The sequence below is a fragment of the Drosophila sulfurigaster genome, chromosome 2L (assembly GCF_023558435.1).
Source record: "Drosophila sulfurigaster albostrigata strain 15112-1811.04 chromosome 2L, ASM2355843v2, whole genome shotgun sequence".
Classification (NCBI taxonomy): Eukaryota; Metazoa; Arthropoda; class Insecta; order Diptera; family Drosophilidae; genus Drosophila; species Drosophila sulfurigaster.
Genome location: NC_084881.1, coordinates 15,201,402 through 15,221,267, shown reverse-complemented (window position 1 = coordinate 15,221,267; position 19,866 = coordinate 15,201,402). Strand labels below are relative to the sequence as shown.

Here is a 19,866-nt window from a genome sequence, read left to right as displayed (position 1 = left end):
TGCACATGTGGGCGTTGTCGTCGTGTTATGAAAACAACTTAACCTTATGGCCAACGATGTGTGCCATAATATGCTACCTAGGTGCGTGTGTATGAGTTTGTGTGTGTATGTGTGTGTGAGCCTCTGGCATTGGCTTCAGCAAGGACAACTGCTTCAAACACCTGGCCAGGATGGTCACATACGGTGACAGCATCATCGTCGTCGTCGTCGTCCTCGGCACATTAGCGACATTTACACGTCGCAGCAATTTCAAACAGCAGACGACATCGTTTCCCATGATTTTTCCCCTCAGGCTTCGCTCCGTCTCCTTTTGGCGCCATTAGACGCGTGGCACCCCTGACTGTTTTCCTGGCTGGCTGACTGGGAAGTCAGTCATAATCATTTTCATTGTCGACATTTTGCGACACATGACAAGCTCACGAAAAATGTGAAAAACTCTTCACGTGTTCCCTTTCTCCCTCCCTCCCTCTCTTGTTTTTTGGCTGCTCAATTTGAGAGGCTTCTATGCGAAGCTCATTAGACGCAATTAGTAGTAGCTGTGTCGCTGTCGCCGTCGCTGTCTGGTGAAATGGGTAATGTTATTCCCAACTTGCGGCTACTCATTTAAATTGCTTATTTACAGCAATGCAAATTTGATTGCCTTTAAATTAAAAATGTTGAAACAACAACCAAAGCAATGACAACAAGTGTAACAGCAAGCAACAGAAGCGGGCAAATAACAAACATTGGGGCAATGGGCAATGGGCACTTGTCGTTGGGCAAACATTTGCTAAATGGCCAACAGTCTGACAACAACAGCATAAAGCGCATAAAAGAAATTGAGTATCAAAAACGAAAAACAAAAATTTACAAATCGAGGACAACGAATGTGAAATGCGCTTGTGAAAGATTTTTTAGTATATATGTATATTTTGTAAATAATTTAACAAGCTGACAGCTCTAGAAACATAATAGTATGGCAAGGCTAGCAATATTGTAATGTTAACATAACAATAACATATTATAAAAAGAATTAAGTACTATTCCAATATCTGTAGAACTATGTTGAAAGAAATATAAGTTAGTGTAAAAAACAAATGTTTATTTTAGAAGTAATTTCAGAAACTGCAAAACTCTTTGCTGTGTTTTTGACATGTCAGCAAAATATGTTTTATTGTAAAAAGCCCAGGCTCTATTATTTAAAAAAATCAGTAAAGAACTTGCTCTATAAATAGTGTAGGGACTTTGGCTATAATTAGATCTTCTCTCTTCCCTTTTAGTCTCAAATATTGTAAATTTAGTTGCACAATTTGAAATAAATACAATTCCACAAAATTCCTATTCAGCTGTAGTCAGAAGTCAACTATAAATTATTCCACATAACTGTAAGTTTAGAAAATAAATGCAACAGTCAGCTTTATATGTTACATTTTATAAAATCTTAGCAATGTACCTTGCTATATATAAATACAATTACATATTAAGGAAAAACTTCATATAATGATGTCATTGTTAGATGATGGACATCATTGGAATTACTATTTATACGAGTTTACTTTTGTAATCCCCAATCCACTTTTGTAAATGAATTAAGGAAGGAAATTAGGGAACTTATATGTTATACTTGTATAACTCATAAAACTCCTATTCACCGTTGAAGCTGATGAACTTCTTTGAACATAGTGCAAGCAGTTGGACATTGAGCTGAACTGGATGAGTTGCGACCGCATTTGCTGTTGTCCGCTGTTCAAATTTCATGCAAATTTAGTCATTTGCCACAAAATTTATACTCACACAGTGCACACCCACACCTACACACACACACACACAGATAGTATCAAACACTACGTGTGTGTGTGTGTGTTGCAGATACGCCTTTTCGTTGAGTCGCGCCGAACTGAGTTCTGGTTGCCACTTCAACTTGCATTTGCATTTAAATCTCATTAGTTTTTAATGGTTTTAGGTTACAAATTTGGTTCAACCTATTTTTTTTTGTGATATTTATTTATTTATTTTGTTGTTTTTCCCGCGTTTGGCTTCTATTGCAGGCGGCATGGCAAGTGACAACTTTGTGCGATTTCCGGCGGAAACAGCATGGTCGCTGTTTTAACACACACACACACACACACACACACCAACACATAGCAAGGCACAAACCAAACGCGTAATTTGACAACCGCAAAATGCGTTTTAAATGTGTCACCACGCCCCCATTTCAACCCAGCGGCAGGGGCAGGGGCAGGGGTAGAGGCAAGGACGCTGTCTAACAAGCTGGGCGCAATGTTTTCGCTTGCCATTTGCCATTTGCCGTTTGGCTGTGTTTATTTAATGAAATGCATATTAAACATATGTTTCGAGAAAAAATAGCACAAAATATGTTGCATACTTATTTGGAGGTTGTTGCTAGATTCAGTTGTTGTTGCTGCTCTTGGAATACCCTACAGGAATGAAGGTTATGAATAGTTCATTGGATATAGTATTCTTTTTAGTTCTAATTATTAACCATACGAAATGTAATAAATAGATTACATTTTTTATAGAGTGCAAGAAAGCAAAAGAAAATACTACTAGTTTAAAATGCATGATTCTATCTCAAACCTCACTATGAGAAATTAAAAAACTATAAAAACATGATTAAATTTTATTAGAATTAAACTGAATTTTATACAAACAATTTGTTTTATTTTTAAATATGTTATTTTTTTTTTATAAATTTAGCTTATAAAGACATTTTAATTTTAATATTTTAATTTTGTATTTTTTGCTTTTATTTTTCTTCACATTAAATGAAGTCTTTAAAACTGAACTCAATTTTAGTTAAATATTTATTGAATTATTTAATAGAGATTTCTTTCTGATAATAATATTCAAGTAATAAGTTTTTATACAGGGTATCTGCCTATCGATCACTGCAGCAATCTGTGGCAGTCCATGCATAATTGCTGCTGCTGCTGCTGTTGTTGTTTTGCTGTTTGCTGTTTTGCACTTGACGTCTAATGACGTTCTGTTCACATTTGCGTGTTGACCTGTTGTGTGTGTGTGAGTGTTTTTTTGTGCCGCTGTTGTTGTTGTTGTTGTTATGGCAGCAATGTGATGTCTGGTTGTCTGGTTGCCTGTCAGTTGTTGGTTGAATTTATTGTACCGCTGTAGATGATGCCAAAAATGTGATATATTCATCTCATGTGGTCAAGTTAAAAGTGCCACAGAGCGATTAAAAAAATTGCATGTTTTAGTATTTTTTGTTAGCCACTAAACAATATATTTTCAGTATATGGTTATTAAAAATAAAGTGGTTGTGAGTCGAATGTGCATTAGATTGAATCCTTGTTTGTTTTCTCGCCATATTTCAGGTGAATTCATGCGATATGCTTTAAGTGAATATGCAAAATTGTTTGTGAAACTTATTTGCATGTGCCTCACTCTCACTCTCTCTCTCTCTCTCTCTCTCTCTCTCTCTCTCTTTTTGTCTTCATTTATCTTACTCTATCTATCTGTCTGGGAATTGCCTCTTATTCGCTCTGGCGCTATCTGATGCAGCTCACTTCATTCGGAACGGAACGAGGCCTATTATTAAGGCCAGCATATAGCGTTCATTAATGGCGGCTGCGAAAGCGTCCGTTTAAATTTTCAATTCGCATGCAATGACTTAATTGTTCATAATTTTGTTATCTGATTAACACAAATTCCGCTTAACGATAATGACTTTATGCAGTTTATGGCCAGCGCGTGCCACGCGGTCCACAACGCGAAACAAACCCAATCGCCAAAAGGACATGCGACAAACAAGGACAAACGAGACACGGGACACTGAGCACTGAACACTGGACAAATGCAACAAACGTTGATGATGACGACGAGGCAACGTTTCCACTTGCTGCTCAGCTTAACCATTATCAACTGCATGTCACAGCAGATATATACGCTGCATATATAGTAAAATATATATATATATATGTATATTTATACCCGCTAGCCAAAAGGAAGAAGGGTATTATAACTTTGCGCCTGTAGGAAATGCATGTAATAGCCAGAAGAAGGCATCTCCGCCCCTATGAAGAATATATTTAATTCTTGATCAGAGTGCCGACACAGCCGAAACACTATAGCCAAGCCCGTCTGTCTGTCTGTCCGTCCGTATGAACACCCAGATCTTTGAGACTATAAGAGATAGAGATGTAATTTTTTTATTGATAGCATTCGTTACGTTTGCAACCAGATCAAGCCCTCGAAAAAAAAAAAAATTGAGTAATAAGTAAAATTTTGAAGCTAGAGTGAGTGATTTTTGGTGTATACAATAATAATTACAGTATTTATGATTGATTTCTCAAAATTGCTTGCTCGCATAAAAATTGTCGAATTTCTATACGAAATACATTTGTATATCCACAAAAAATGTTAGTTGCTTGGCTGACAATCTGGTATATTGTGTGCACCATGGTATATTTTATGCACTATGCTATATTTTGTACACTTTGGTATATTTTAAATGTAAAACTATATAGATATACCAAATATGACCTTCAGCTTATTCTATTCGGTAAATTTTTAAAATATGGTATTACTGATAGCAGATATCTCATAGTCGAGCACTCTCGACTGTAGCTTTCTTACTTGTTTGTTTCATATATGCATCTTTGCATATTCAACATATATTCGCCCATTCATGTATAGTTTATTGTGCTTGTGGATTACCGGGCGGCTCTCTCCAGAGGCCATTGCATTTTATCGCCGTCCTGCGCTGATTAAATATCAACGTAATTTATTATTCAAATTAAGTTTATCGGCGAACAAAGGCGTCCCACGTCCCTCACACCTTCCCACACGGCAGCAGGTCAGCCGAGTCGCTGTTTGTTTTTGTTGTGAGTGATAGAAACAGGGAGAGTGTGTGAGAGAGAGAGAGAGGGAGAGAAGAGCATACAATAAATTTGATAGCCTATTCAGGCGTGTGTTTAGTTGTGCGTGACACATTACTAATACTGAAACATGCTGAAATTAGCCAAAACACACAACGAGAGCTGCGTGTTATCAAAAATGCATTCGGCATTATAAATGCAACCAATTTTGAGCTTGCGGCGCTCTTTAAAAAGCCTTCAAATCTATGCAAAATATTATAAATGGTTCTGTATATCGATCAAATGCAAAATTGACAAATGTGTGGTTTAATTGAACAATGGAATTAATGTTTTGCCTGACGGCGGTATATTTTTGAAAAAGTATGTTCATCTTGTTGAAATAGATTGGTCCGATTGATTTCAGCTACGTCTTTAAATTATTTGTTTATTGAATTAAAATTAATGTTGGTGAAACTAAATATCAATTCTCTAGTCTCATCGTATTTTAAAGTTCTCTAAAATTAATTTTATTCTATATATTTGATATATGTAGAAAAGTGAAAATGGTCTAAGGCGTTAACTCATCAATTGAGTTTCGTTTAAAATGTTTTACAAATAATTTTTATTTAAATATGGAAAATTATTTCAAAATAATTTATAGCTATGCGGTCATATTTTCAACAAATCTACATAGATTCATTTCTACACGATTTCCATTAAATTAGTTCGCAATTAAAGAATACTGCTTTCATTTTTATTACTAAATAGCACCAATTATAATATGTATAATAGATGGTAAAAAGTACGAACAAGCTTAATACATTATCGAATTAAAATATCAAATTTGAAATCTAAACAATTTTTTAACAATCGTATAATAAAGTCGCCAGCTATGCACGCTACACGCAATCTGATCTGTTTGCTATGATTATGTGTATACTTGTAACATGCAAGTGGAATTTAATGTTATCTTTTAAGAACGTTAAAGCATTATAGTAACATATATAGTGAAAATCGCAGTCAAAACTCGTAGAGAGTTGTTTTCGATTGGCGGCCTTGCTGAGAGCTGAGTCATTGAGTTGACAACTGGTTTAATATTCAATTATAAATTCATATGACCATCGACCGTTAAAGCTTAGCACACTTACCTGTGCCAGGCCACGCCTCCATGTATACTGCCGCCCCTTTTTGCCTCCCTCTCGCTTGGTTGTGTTGTCGTTGTGTTGCCATTTTGTTGTCGAGGCAGATTTGTGGCACGCTCGAAACGTGTTCAATAATTTTGTAAATAATTTTGTGTGGCACGACTTTGCATCGCGTTTGCCTCTCCCCCTGTCTAGTGTGTTGCATGCCACACACACAAAAAAGTAACGCCCATTGTTGCTTTTTTTGTGTTTTCGTCGCTCCTGGTTTTTTCCTTTATTATGTTTTTTTTTTGTAGTCATGTGGCCTACAAATCGAGTCATCAATGTGGTTGTCGCTGCCAGGCCATAAGTTTTGTTCAGGTCGAGTTTTTGGCATTTTTTATTTCGCTCCTCTTTCAATTTTTTTTTTTTTTTTTTGTGTTGTGGTTGTCCTGTTTGTTGCCTCACACGGCTTGGGGCACATTAAACTCATTGTGTTTATGGCATAAATTTGCATGTTTTCCACGTAAATTTTTCAATTTGAATAGGCGACCGCGCGTATTCGTCGATTCTCCCCGACCCCGCCCCCTTCCCCTCCGCTCAACTGTGTGTTGTTGTTGTTTGGGCTTTGTCGGACATAGCCTTTGTAGGGTCTCTATATTTTGGTTGGTTCTTATGAATGCGGCATGTGGTTTGCTTGGGACTCTAAACTGTCATTTAGACTATCCGAAATTCTGTCAACTTTGATTATAATGCTGAACGGATTACCGAAAGCGAACATGAAATTGTCGGAGCCTCTTTTATTTACATATTTCTTCAATGTTTATAAATGTTTTATAATTTATATATCTCTTCTTTTAAAGTTCATCTCATTCCACCTCCCTCTTCCCTACACGTATATATAATTTGTATTAAGATCATTCGCTTATTTCCCTTCAAATTTGTCAATTCCTTAAAGCTATCTTCATGCGCAATGCATAGACTAATCTATAATATATGTAGCTTTATCGAATACCCGTCCCAAAATGATCTAATTTATAGTGTATGACTGTGCTTATAGCCTCTGTTTATGTCGTCTATTCGTTTTTATTTATATTTATCGCTTTGGGTCCCCCAAGAACATCAAATGCCATACACAAAAATTTGCAGTTCTTTTTATTTGGTTAACAATGTTCCGTCTTCCCTCTCTCTGTCACTCTCTCGCTCTCTGTCTTTTTACTTTTATTACTATATGAGTAGGTGTGTAAGTGTGTTCACATGCTCATGTGTGTGAGTATGTGTGTGTATAAGTGTCAAAGGCATGTGTTTAGCATGCCTCATTTGAGCACAAATACACCTGCAGCCATCAATTATGCAAAGAGCTGGTCCGTTCTGGGTTCTGGCAAGTTCGTGTTGGGTCAGAGATTGGGCCTAGTCCGGTCTGCTGCTCTGGCGCAAACACAGCAAACACAGCAGGCGCCGTCAACGCCATTTCCCGGCCACGCCCGCCTTTTCCGCCTTTCCCCAAAAGAGGCCTTTAGGCATGCAGAGCCAGGTCGACGTACGAGCGACGAACGAACGAACGAACGAACGGCTAAATTAATTTATTGGCCTCCTCGCATACACCAAATAACTGCAGTTTGCATAATCATGCCAACGAACACACATATATACTTACCATATATACACACACACACTCGCAGTTGGATAGCTTATAAAATATTTATTCAAACTGCAAGTTTGGTTGGCAACACTTGCAACTGAGATGCAGCCACAGTCGGAGCCAAAGCTAAAGCGAAAGCCATAGCCGGAGGCTCCAAAGCCTCGTGCCTACTCTCGAGTCAATTTGTTTACCTGTCATCTATTTTACCCCATAATAAGCATATACAAAGAACATAGAGAGCGGAGAACAGAGGGAGAGAAAGAGGCTGAGAGGAACTACAGTACGAGTATTTGTGTGGTCTAGCCAAAGTTTTAGCTAGTTTAGTTAGTTAATTTAAGGAAAATTCAAATATATTTTAAGAAGACAATGATACACCTTGCGTATACGCAATGCGCAGTTGAAGCTACCAGAATGTGTATACGTGATATGCATTAAGGTTTTGGTTGCGATTAGAGATTAAAGAATAATACAAATAGTAAATCAATAGTATAAATTAGCTTCCACTATGATTTCTATTCACATAATGTTTCTCGTTTAATACAAAACTGAACAACTACATACAAATTATTATTATTCTTGAGAACTTGCAGGCGTGTTTGACAAAACTTTAGTTTAATATAATTATACATAATCACGAGCACGATGACGCCTACTGCTAAACGTTGCCTAATTGTGGGTTAAAGCTCAGGGCGCTTGATTCTTTTTGGTCGAGTGAAACTTATTGAACGACGCCCAGCTCATCAATTATGATTGTCGTACACTACACACATTGAAGGTATAAAAGCGAAAGACTTCAAATGCTGCCCAGAGTCAAAGACGGCAAGCAAGATGTGGCCACGCTTTCTGAGCAGCTCGTATCCAATGGAGCGACATTATTTTCTGTTGCCCAAGTTTGCGCTCAGCTTGATTGGCTTCTATCCGGAACAGAAGCGCACTTGGGCGCTCCGTGCCTGGAGTTTCTTTAACTTCTTCATACTCACCTACGGCTGTTATGCCGAAGCGCATTATGGTATTCATCAGATACCGATAAACATTGCCTTGGCTTTGGATGCACTTTGTCCGGTGGCTTCCAGCATTTTGTCCTTGCTCAAGATGGTGGCAATTTGGTGGTATCAGGATGAGTTCAAGTGGTTGATCCAAAGGATTCGTAAGCTCACAGAACAACAGAGATCAGAGCGTAAATTGAACTACAAGCGACGCTTCTATACGCTGGCCACCAGGTTGACCACGCTGCTGCTCTGCTGTGGCTTCTGCACCAGCACTTCGTACTCGGTGCGGCATCTGTTGGATAATATGTTGAGGCGGGCGCATGGCAAGGATTGGATTTATGAAACGCCGTTTAAGATGATGTAAGTTGCAGTTGAATACAGAGAAAAAAAAATGACGAAAAGAGTATATTAGGTAATCTTATTATGTTGCGGATAAGAAACATTCTCAATTCAAGTATATATTCTTAATTCAAGAATGGAATATGCCAAAATTAAATCCAGACAGGAAAACTCTTTAAATTTAATCAAACATTCTTAAATTGAGACTTTGATTTCCTAATAATTTTTGTATTTTCTTATATTTAGCTGCGATTAACATTGTTATATACATATGCACATATATTTGGTAGTTTATTTTGTTTTTAATTTATTAATTTTATTCTTGGTTTACACTTTTATTTTGAAGTCGTGCACCAAATTTGTATGAGTCAAATTTTTGATTTTGATAAATATTCGATCTAATATAGAGAATTTAAATCTCTTTCAAATAAACGATGATTAAAGATTGAAATACCTTTTCCAGAATTTTGAAAGATTTTCTTAAGATCGAAAAGTTTAGAAACTAGAGATATTCTTTGTTGTTTTTAAAACATATTTATACCCAAACGATAAATTCCTAAATCGAGACTTTAATTATAGAAAAAAATGCTTAATTTTGAAGCAGAAAATTTAATTTTTGTTTTAATTTTTTATTTTTTGTTACACCACTTTCATTTAATTGTATTTTGTTTTTGTTCAAATAACTATTTTTTGTTTCAAGATTTTTGTTTTTCATGGCTCATTTTTCGAAAAGAAAAACTAAATTTGATCAATTTTCAACGAAAATAATTAGTTTCAAAACGATAACTCAAGAATCGTCTAAAGAATTTCATTAATTTTCGAAAAGATTTCAAACTCAAGATTTTTTGTATAGTTATTAGTTATTTTTTCTCTGTGTAGTTCAAGAATTGTTAATAATGCGCGGCTTGCAGCTTTCCAGATGCCTTGTTGCGCCTGCCTTTGTATCCGCTGATCTATATGCTTGTCCATTGGCATGGCTACATTACTGTGGTGTGCTTTGTCGGTGCCGATGGCTTCTTTTTGGGCTTCTGTTTGTATCTGACAGTGTTGTTGTACTCACTGCGCGACGATGTCTGCGATTTGTTGGCCATAAAGGAGAATGCTTCGATGCCAACTCCCCAGCAGGAGCTGCGCATTGTTCGACGCATGGAGAAGCTGGTGGATCGTCACAATGAGATTGCCGAGTTGACGGAGCGCTTGTCGGGCATCATGGTCGAGATTACGCTGGGACACTTTGTCACCTCCAGTCTGATTATTGGCACCAGCGTCGTGGACATGCTGCTGGTGGGCAAATTTAAGCTAAACATTCCGCTTTTTAACTTGCCCTTTCTCTTAGTAGTTCTCGGGCGTGGGCATCATTGTATATTTGGTCTACACGTGCGCTGTGGGCACTGAAATCTTTTTATACTGTCTGGGCGGAACCTACATTATGGAAGCGGTGCGTGCCTTCAACTCCTCCTCAAATGCATTCTTCAAATGTGAAATTCCCTCTCTTTGTTCTGTAGTGTTTGGAGCTATCGAGAGGCACTTTCAGCAGCCATTGGCATGGACACAGCGTGCGTGTGCAGAAGATGACGCTTCTCATGATTGCCAGAGCTCAGCGCGTGCTCATTATTAAGATACCTTTCTTTTCGCCATCCCTGGAAACACTCACTTCGGTAGGGCTTCCATTTTGCAGTTGCTTTCGCTTGCTGTTTGTATTATAGTATTTATTTATTTGACAGATTTTACGCTTTACGGGTTCACTCATTGCGTTGGCCAAGTCGGTGATTTAGAAACAGAGCCAAATTATTGTTATCATATTTTGTTGTGTTTAGAATGAAATTGATGAGCAATGGATTAAAAAATACATATAAAATATATACGGCACTTAGGAATTTGTCCTTTAATGGTTTGCAGCTTGTAGTTTAGACTCTTTAGAGTCGCCATTGTTCTACACAATAATAGAAGTGTATTTGAGATAATATTTTAGCGTGAGATTTTCAGTTCTTGTTTTTCACCATTTAAAGTAATTTATTTTGATTTAACAGTTGAGTTTGGTGCCAGGTCTTAGTTGTTTTACTGTTAATGAAAATAAATTGAAGAAAATTACATTATTTTTGTTCTTTCAGGGCTTCTGCTTTGGTTATTATTTTTTTGTTGTTTTTCTACTTGGGAATCCTTAATTCTTTAATTTTTGAGCTTTAAGAAACTTTAGAAAAAAATCGATTTAAAAAACAGTGCGGTATTATTCTTAAAATATACCAAATTTAAGGTACTACACATGTTCAAAAATTTACCAAATAAAAATATATTTTTCCACTGTGAGGTAAGCAAAACAATGTGGTATTATTCTTAAAATATACCAGATAATGTGCCACAAAATACTATAATATACCATAAGCCATATTTGGTATATATACCAGATTGTCAGCAGCTAAGACCCCATTGCAGTATGCGTAATTTGCATATAAACTTGTTTTTAAATAACTTCTACAATTCTTATCCAATGGGTACCGGGTAAAAAAATTAAAATGTATTATTTTAAGTCGAAGCTTTATTGTAGCAATATAAATATATATCTAGGCATTATTGTGGCAACAAAAAATTAGGTAAATTAAAATAAATATACTTATACAAAACTAGAAACGAATGCATTCGAATGTATCAAAAAACTAACAGGTTTTAGTTTTCCTATTTGTTGTGATACCTCCTTTGCTGTATCTCGATCTCTGTCATTCTTTTACAATATGTTGTTTCATATTTTCAGCACATATGCATGTCTTTATAAATATTTTTCTGTTAATTTCCATGTTGCTTCGTTAATTGCACTTGTTCCTCTGCTGTTTGTCTTCTGCACTTTTGCCTCTTTCTTATTACTTTTGCTCTGTTGTTGTTCTCTTTTCCCATTGACCTTTCAGCTGCTGCTGCCGTTGCTGTTGCTGTTTCTGTTGCTGTTTGGATTAAAAGCCGTTCTGTTTAACAGCTCTGGCAAATTGGTTTCTTTTGCCGGAACTCATCATGTCTGACACTCGCATGCACCCATGAACTTACTGCGCTCCCCATTTCACCTCGTTCACCTCCTCTCTCACTCCCTTGCATATTTTTCATTCACTTTTGCCGCTGCAATGCATCGAACTGTGCATTTCTGTTGCCTACTTTTCAGCTGTTGCTGCAGTTCATTTTCATGCAAACACACATACACTCGCACACCTTAATGACATCCGTTGTGCCCCTCACGCTTGCCAGTTGCTCTTCATATCCCGTCTGTTGCATTTGTTTGTTGCTGTTGCCCTCTCTCAAAGAGCAGCTCCACTTGAGTTGCTCGTGCGCTTTGCCTTTTGGCATTGTTCATGCACAAATTCTTTTGGTTCTCACTCGCTGTTGTTGTTCTTGGTGTGGCTTAATGTTGTAGTCCTTGAAATCCTTTAGCCCACACGCACCATAAGCGCGCCTATCTGCCACGCAATCTCTGGTATGCTCTTCGTCTATCCATCTTTCTCTCTCTCTCTGTCTCTCTATCGCTTTCTCTCTCTTGACTTATGTCTGTCCGTCTTTGTTTCGTTTTGGCATTTGTTTGTTTATTTTCGCTGGCGCCTCCTTTTGTCAAAAGTGCTTTTGCTTGTAATGTGTTCGACGATGGACCGCAAAGCGGCTGCCTTCTTTCCCTTTTCCCCTCTCTCTCTGCACCCCTTGTATTGTCCATAGAGCTACGCCTTACTTTACTTGGCAGCCCTTTAGTGTGTTCGGTTTCTGAGCTTCTGTTTCAGTTCATTTTTCCCTTTCTTGTGTTTGTTGCTTGTTATTTTTATTTCGTTTCATTCAGCTGGCTCTTGGACAGCTTCTTCTTCTTATTTTGCTTGTTGTTGGCATTCGTTTTCACATTTTTATGTGCATTTATTTTGCCATTTTGTATACTGTATGCATACGTGTGTGTGTGTGTGTGAGTGTGAGTGTGTGTGGATGTAAACTCACTCCATACGCAATTTTTGCACTCAAGTTTACCTACTTTTTATGGTAAACATCCCAAGGTTGCTTGTTTATTCTAGCAAAAATGTATTTAGGTGCGCTTAACTACATGTCCGTCTGCACATGTGTGTGTGTATTTGTGTGTATGTGTGCGAGTGAGTGAGTATTATTGCGAGCGGGTCAAAGCGGTTAGGGCCACGCTTTAACCCATTGACATTCGCAGAAGGAGCTACAAACACATTAACGTAACGACAAGCGCAAACCAAAAGTAAAATCGAAAGCACAAATAAGTTGTACAAATACTTCGAACTGAGCTTCAAGCACAGACAATTTGTCGGAGGTTTCCTTCCAATTTTCGCTGTTACTCAATAAAATATTACATTTAATTCACTGCCAACTGAATTAAAACAAAAAACACACAGAGCAACAACAAGTAAAGCAAGACGAGGCCAAGCCATATGAAAATATGTCAAACGAGGCGCATAAAACGTGCCACACAAACACCCACACACACACGCACTCACAGCCAGGTGCGCATAATTAAAGGCCAAATAAAAAAATAAAAAACAAAAACAAAAATAACGTATGAGGAAAAATGTCATGTGGAATTATACAAAAATGGTTTGAAAAACTGAATTTTAAATACTCTTCAAATTTGGTAATTTCTACCCTGAATCTTATTTTGTATTATTTTTAAATCAGACTTTTATTTAATTGATTGAGATGATTTTCATTAAAGTCACGGGAAATTTATTTATATTTCTTTATTCTATTTCAATAACATAAAAAAACTCTAAATGTTTTAAGTTTGTTAAGATTTTCTATAATGTTTTCTTAAGTCAGCTTTCTGATATCAATGTGGCATCTTAATCTAGCTAAGGGTTAAAGGAATTTATATTTAGTATACTATATTATATATTGTCTCAAAAGTCCTAAAATATTTCATGTTGTGTATTTTTGTTCCTAATTTGAGAGCAATAAATTCATTTAATAGTCGAAAGTTAAGGAGCATGACAAGCTCTTGCTTCGGTGCTACCAAAATAATTTCAAATGTCATTTTTACCTACACGACTAATTAAATTTCGCATTTTATGAGTTGGCAAAGAAAAGCTGTGGGAGGAGGAGAAAAAACCGGGACAAGTGAAAAGTAAATAAAAACAGGAAGCGATGCTGAATTAACGAAAACAAACACGAGCAGCTGTAAAACTGCGGGCGAGTGAAGCCAGCGGCGAGATGAAGCAAGAGACAAGAGACGAGAGAGCAACGAACGAGATGACACGAGACGAGACAGAAGCGACGAGTGAATGAATTGTCAAGTGAGCGTCATGCTTTAGCCTGGCAGCGCTGTCGACGTCGACGGCGACGTTGTCGTCACATGAGCGAAATTTTAAGCAGGCGGCAAAGTCTTTGGCCAATTTTTCGAAACCATAGACACGTGCTCGTCGGCGGGGGCAAACAAAAACAAAAAAAATAACGGGGGAACGATCCATTAAAATTCCGTTGGGGCATTGCAAAATAAATCCACTTGCAAGTGGCGCAAGACACAAAAACCAAAACAACAAGAATCACCCAAACACGAAAAAAAAACTCGTCATCGTCAGCATTTTGGCGTCAAATGCCAATCGCATGTGATTCCTAGTTACCATCTTCCCCTACCCTTCCCTTGGCTACCCCTTCTCATCAGCGTCGTACTGAACGCTTTTGGCCTTGTGATATGCGAAATAGCAAACGAATGTATTTTCCTTTCTTTTTTTTTTTTGTTGTGTGTGCGCTGTTTTTTGCCGCTTTCTTCACTCATCTCTCTGATGTTTACGGCCTAAAAGTATGCATTGAAATTCAACACGCAGCGTGGGAGATGTTGCGACTGTGTTTTTGGGATTGTCGACGGTTTGAAGGCGTCGTCCCTATAGGTGTAACGGTGAGAGTGTGCAGATAAATGCTGTGTGCGTCTGTCTGTGTGTGAGGGGAAGTTAAGAGCCGCTTAAAATTAGCGTAAGATCTGTGCTTGTTTAAAGCGACATGTGAACTGCGAATCAGAGACGAGATGGATTGCAAAATGCGAAAATAATTGGTATTTTACTGCAGCCAATTCTGGTCTAGGTGTGCGACTTAGAGATACTTTTATCTTTCAAATTATTTAATCTGATTGTGGGCAATAAAGCTTCTACAATTCGTTACAATCAAATTAAAATTGTAGGGAAACTTTACAAATATTTCAAATAATTGCTGTAAAAACATGATAAATTGATTGTAGTGAAACAAAGAAAGTTATTCTTCAATCGAATCTCTTACAATGTGAATAATATGAATTTGATTGAGTTTAATTTTATTTATTTTCTATTTATGTTTCACAGTTTATCATGTCTTTTACTAATTCCTTTGTAAAATAAGTTACACGAATAAATAAATGAGTGAGAAAACTTATTAGTTATAGGACGAACCAGTTTTTGCTAAACTAATTAATTTAAATTGTATATTTTTATATGATGTAATTGGATTGTGAATTAGTTTTATTGAGAAAAAGTATATAATGTAATTGCGTTCAGTTGCAAATATGATTCTATCCAACTATCGATACTAATTGACAGTGTGAAGGGTTGCGAGATGGATAACAAACACTATATTATAAAACTTATATAATTCTTATATATATATTGACGATCGTAAAGGTAAACATTGGGCCCTCTCACATTTTCTTTCCATTTGCTTAAAAATACTTGTTTTGTTTTAAATTAACATATTTCTCCTCGTTTCTTTTTGCAGGTAATTGTACAACTCTATCTCTAATTGAAACCTTTGGAGAAACATTCATTTGCACTATTTCTTCGAAAGTGAAATGCGTATGTATGCTAATACCTTGCACTAAATGCTAGTTAGTTAAATAGTTAGTTGCTGTAGCTATTGCTGTTGCTGCTGATAGCTAGATCATTGCCTACGAGTTGCTGTACTTAAGTGTTGTTCAAGTCTTTATTAGAGTGTAGAAGCTAACAGACTACGCGCAATTAGAGACAACAATAGCAGCAACAACAATTGCCTCTTCTTTTACTCCAGTTTGTGCGTGTGTTGCCCGCTGGCACATAATCTGCATACAAATGCGTTGATTTGCCTAATCGACGCCTATTTGTACGGTCCAAAAAGCGTCGAGGAAACTTTTGCGCCATGTTTAGATGTGAAATTATCAAAACGAGAGCGCGCGCAACGGTTTATTGTATGGTTAGAAGCGGGGGGGTTGGAAAAGGGAAGTAAGCAGTAGGCAGAAAACGAAACGGAAAATAAGCCGGCGTTTAATTTTTGGAAGCGAGCGTGCAACACGCATTAAAATTAAAAGCGAACAAACAGCGAAGACGCCACACACACACACAGAGAGAGAGAGAGAGAGAGAGAGCCAAAAACAGGGCCAAGAAGGCGTCGATGGCAACGTGAAGCGTACGTGCTGCAGAGATCGTTACGGCCAGCAACAAAAGCTGCATGACAAAGGCGACAGGAGGGGAAATGAAACTAGAAAGGAAAGAGAAAGAGAAAGCGACGCTAGTCTCGACAATGTTTTGCATTTGCATGAAAATGTTTTGCATGTCAGTCTTATTTTTTTTTTCGTTTTTCGTTTTCATTTGCGGGAGTTATGGTTAATTTGCCAGGCAATGTTTGACTGTTAAATACTCTGTAAAATGGCAAGGTAGATGATGAATGTTTAGAAGAAATATAAAAAGAAATGAAGAAGGGTATACTTAAGTTTTTTTTTTTGCTAGCTTTCCGACAAAGTCTGGTATTATTCTTAATATTTGTAAGTAGAATTTGAAATTTAGTTTCTATAGCATATACCTTTTGTGTGGCATATTGAATAACTGAGTATCGCTGTCTTCAAGCAGCCAAAATCAATTGACAAACGTTGTCTGCCAACTCTCTGCCTGGCTTGCCCCTGGCGCAAGGACATTGCCACACATATGGCATCTAATGATATAGATGCTCGCATTCTCATTGTCTTCGATATGTCTGCGGCACGTGCGACACGACGTTGCTCCAGCTGCTGCGGCTGTCTGCTCCGCCCATTTTGGGAAAATGTGTTGTACAATTGAAGAAAAACGAATCCTTTCTGGAATCGCGTCTGTTTGAAATTCCTTCTTTTTTTTGTTTCTTTGTGTGCGCTTTCTTTTTGAATGCTTTTACTTTTGCTTTTGAGCTGTCGCATTGACGCTTCAACGCTGCAAAAGCCGCGTCGTCGTTTGAGAGATAAACGACGCTTGGGGAACCATTTTCATTTGCTGCCCCTAACATTTGCGCATTTCCGTTTCCGCTCCGCCTGCTCAGTCGCTGACTTCCGCTGCGATTTTGCCTTCGACGCTCTGCTCTGCTTTCAGTCGCTTTCTTTCCGCCGCTAATCGCCAGGCGACGATTCACATTGTTATTGTTGTTGCCGGCGGAACACAAATTACAGCTTCGAGTCAAGGCGGTAATTACTATTTTATGCGAGGAGAATTGATTTGTCGAAGAGTTAGTTGGAATTTATACTAAGATTTAGATACAAGAATATGAAATATTTTCGTAAAAGCGATGAGAAAACGAAATGTGACCTTCAGCATGGATAATGATTAGCATAAATAAGTTTTCTTGAACAATAATATAAAACAAAGAAATTAATTAACATTTACTTATTCGACTTAGATAAATTATTAATAAATTAAATATTTATTTTTTTTAATATAAAAGCTGAGATATAATACAAAATATGAAATCTAAAGGAACATAACTTAATTCTAAAGGAACTTCGGTATATTTTTGTATTTTTGATACTCAACTCGATTTTTATACATTAATATACCAAGTGTATCCTTCGGTATATTTGTGTATTTTTGGTATATAATCTAAAGAAACTCAAACTCTATTTTTATACATCAATATAACAAATACAAGTATATTAAGTATTTTCGGGATATAAATGCGGTATATTTTAAAAATAATATCGCAATCTGTTTTTTTTTATTGAAAAGGAGTAGCGTGTAACTTTCTTCCTTGTTTATACATTCTATTATTACATTTATATTTTAATATACTTTTTTTTTCTATAATCATGAGGAATTACAAGAACAAAATTCGGTTAAAGTTCATAAAACTCACTATGACTCTTAGAACTTTTGTAGCGACTCGTGCTGTTTAATTGTTTTCGCTTGCTGTCACAACGCAGCGCATAAATTGAAAGTTCTCTCTCTCTCTCTCTCTCTCCGTCACTATCTCCCCACTTTGGCACATCTCTCATCAGAATTCTCAAATGCATTAAGCGATAATCGAATTGGTGCTTGGCAACGCGAATTATGCGTGGCCAGTGTTGACCAGAGCGGACTATCTATCTCTCCTCTCATCCTGTAGCTCGTTCGTTCTTGCGTAATTTATTGGCTATCCGCGGCACTCTAACAGCAGCCTCTAAATATGGAAAATCAGAGGCGCAATTAAAAGCTGCACATGGCATAATTTAGCGACACCTCTGGCCAGAGTTCAGCGCGCACATAAATCCAGTGCAGCGCTCACTATGAGCTGGAGGATGGCGATATTTCTACTCAGCCCGAAATGGCTGAGGCGATAATTTGCAATTTGTGTGTGTATGGCAGCGAACACAAAAATGGTTTATATAAATTGCACTCGCGTTTAGTTGGAAGAGAAACAGGGAGGAACAGAGGAAGGTGAGCGCAACAGGATGCAGGATGCAGGCTACAGGACTGCAATTGGGCAATTTTTGTTCGCCAGCTTGGCAGTCGACATTATTCTATGGTTGACCGTTTTTTTGGAGTTCGTATCGCTTTGCGGCTTGTTGCAGCAACAAATCTGTTGGCCCTGTTGACTCCACTTGACTTGGCCTTGTCGCCTGGTTCTGGTTCAGTTGTTGTTGTTGTTGCTTGGCCTGTCTTTAACCGGTTTTTGGCCGCCGCCGCCGCCATTACGTTAAATATTTTATGAACCATTAAAAGTTTGCAAATTTTATAGCCGCTTTGCATATAAACATACCCGAGCATAAAATGGAGCGCCAAGAGTGCGCGTCAAGCTGCCGGCATAGCTCGCTTTCAATACACGACAGTTCCCTCTCTCTCTGTCTCTCTCTTTCTCACTTTCTTTTTATATCCCTCTCTGTCACTGCCTGCAGGCTACAAGTTGGCTACAGGCTGTGCTCCAGTATGTCACGACTTGTGCAAATGACTGGGCCATCAGAGAGTGCCAAAGGAGCTCATAAAACATCCTTGGTAAATGTATGCACACATACACACACACACACATACACTCATACGTCACTGTACGTACATATATATGCTCGAATATATATGTTGTAAGTATTTTTGACAACAAAGCGAAATGTCGAAAGTTTGCCCAAAAAGCAACGAATGAAAGTTGCAAAGAAAGAAACGGAAGCTGTCGATGGCATTGTAACGATGTCAAAGGCAATAAACGTTCACAATAACAGCCATCTACAACAGCAGCAACAACAACAACAACAACAACAACAACTACAATAGCAGCTACAAAATCAAGAGCAACAACAACACAAAGCAGATCTCTGCGTTTATGCAAAAATCAACTCATGAAATTGGGTCAAAATAGCGTGAATACGAGTTATAACTATACGCAGATTGAACACAAATTCAGGCTTCATGTTGCACCATGAATTGAAAAATATGTATGTACGTGTGTGTGCGCTTGTGGAGAAAATAGGAAAAACGAGATTGAGCAAAATTGAAAAGGAAAATCTGAAATGAAATGGCAAGTAATCTAGTCGGATTGACAACAATAGCAGCTTGCAATTTTTGAGTGGCAAACTTCTATTTTTAACATATTTTGTTTTAAAGAAATATATATAAAATGACGTCAGGAAATTATATGAAGCAGAAGTTGGTTAGCAACTTCATTGAGTTGTCAAACTTTTCATCAATTTAAATGTGTGCGAGTCTCTCAAGAAGCAAAACAACTTCATTTGACACATGTTGATAAATAGTTGCAATAACAAGTATTATATTATTTATGGTTGACAAAGGAAT

General features: G+C 37.4%; 1 protein-coding gene and 1 long non-coding RNA gene across 2 annotated transcripts in view; both read left to right on the top strand.

Annotated features, from left to right (window-relative positions):
• LOC133850742 (uncharacterized) overlaps positions 1 to 19,866 on the top strand; it is an 86,370-nt gene that overhangs the window by 22,399 nt on the left and 44,105 nt on the right. The gene's annotated exons all lie outside the window — the stretch shown is intronic.
• LOC133850695 (odorant receptor 24a) lies at positions 8,192 to 10,748 on the top strand. The gene is made up of 5 exons (XM_062286857.1): positions 8,192 to 8,923; positions 9,814 to 10,186; positions 10,242 to 10,340; positions 10,408 to 10,560; positions 10,627 to 10,748. Exons 1-5 carry the CDS (start codon positions 8,403 to 8,405, stop codon positions 10,675 to 10,677), a joined length of 1,197 nt encoding a protein of 398 aa, XP_062142841.1. The 5' UTR covers positions 8,192 to 8,402; the 3' UTR covers positions 10,678 to 10,748.

Coding starts and splice junctions, on each gene's coding strand:
- LOC133850695 (XM_062286857.1), top strand. CDS start 8,403: ATGTGGCCACGCTTTCTGAGCAGCTCGTATCCAATGGAGCGACATTAT. Junction 10,187..10,241: donor GCGTCGTGGACATGCTGCTG/GTGGGCAAATTT, acceptor TTCTCTTAGTAG/TTCTCGGGCGTGGGCATCAT. Junction 10,561..10,626: donor CCCTGGAAACACTCACTTCG/GTAGGGCTTCCA, acceptor TTTATTTGACAG/ATTTTACGCTTTACGGGTTC.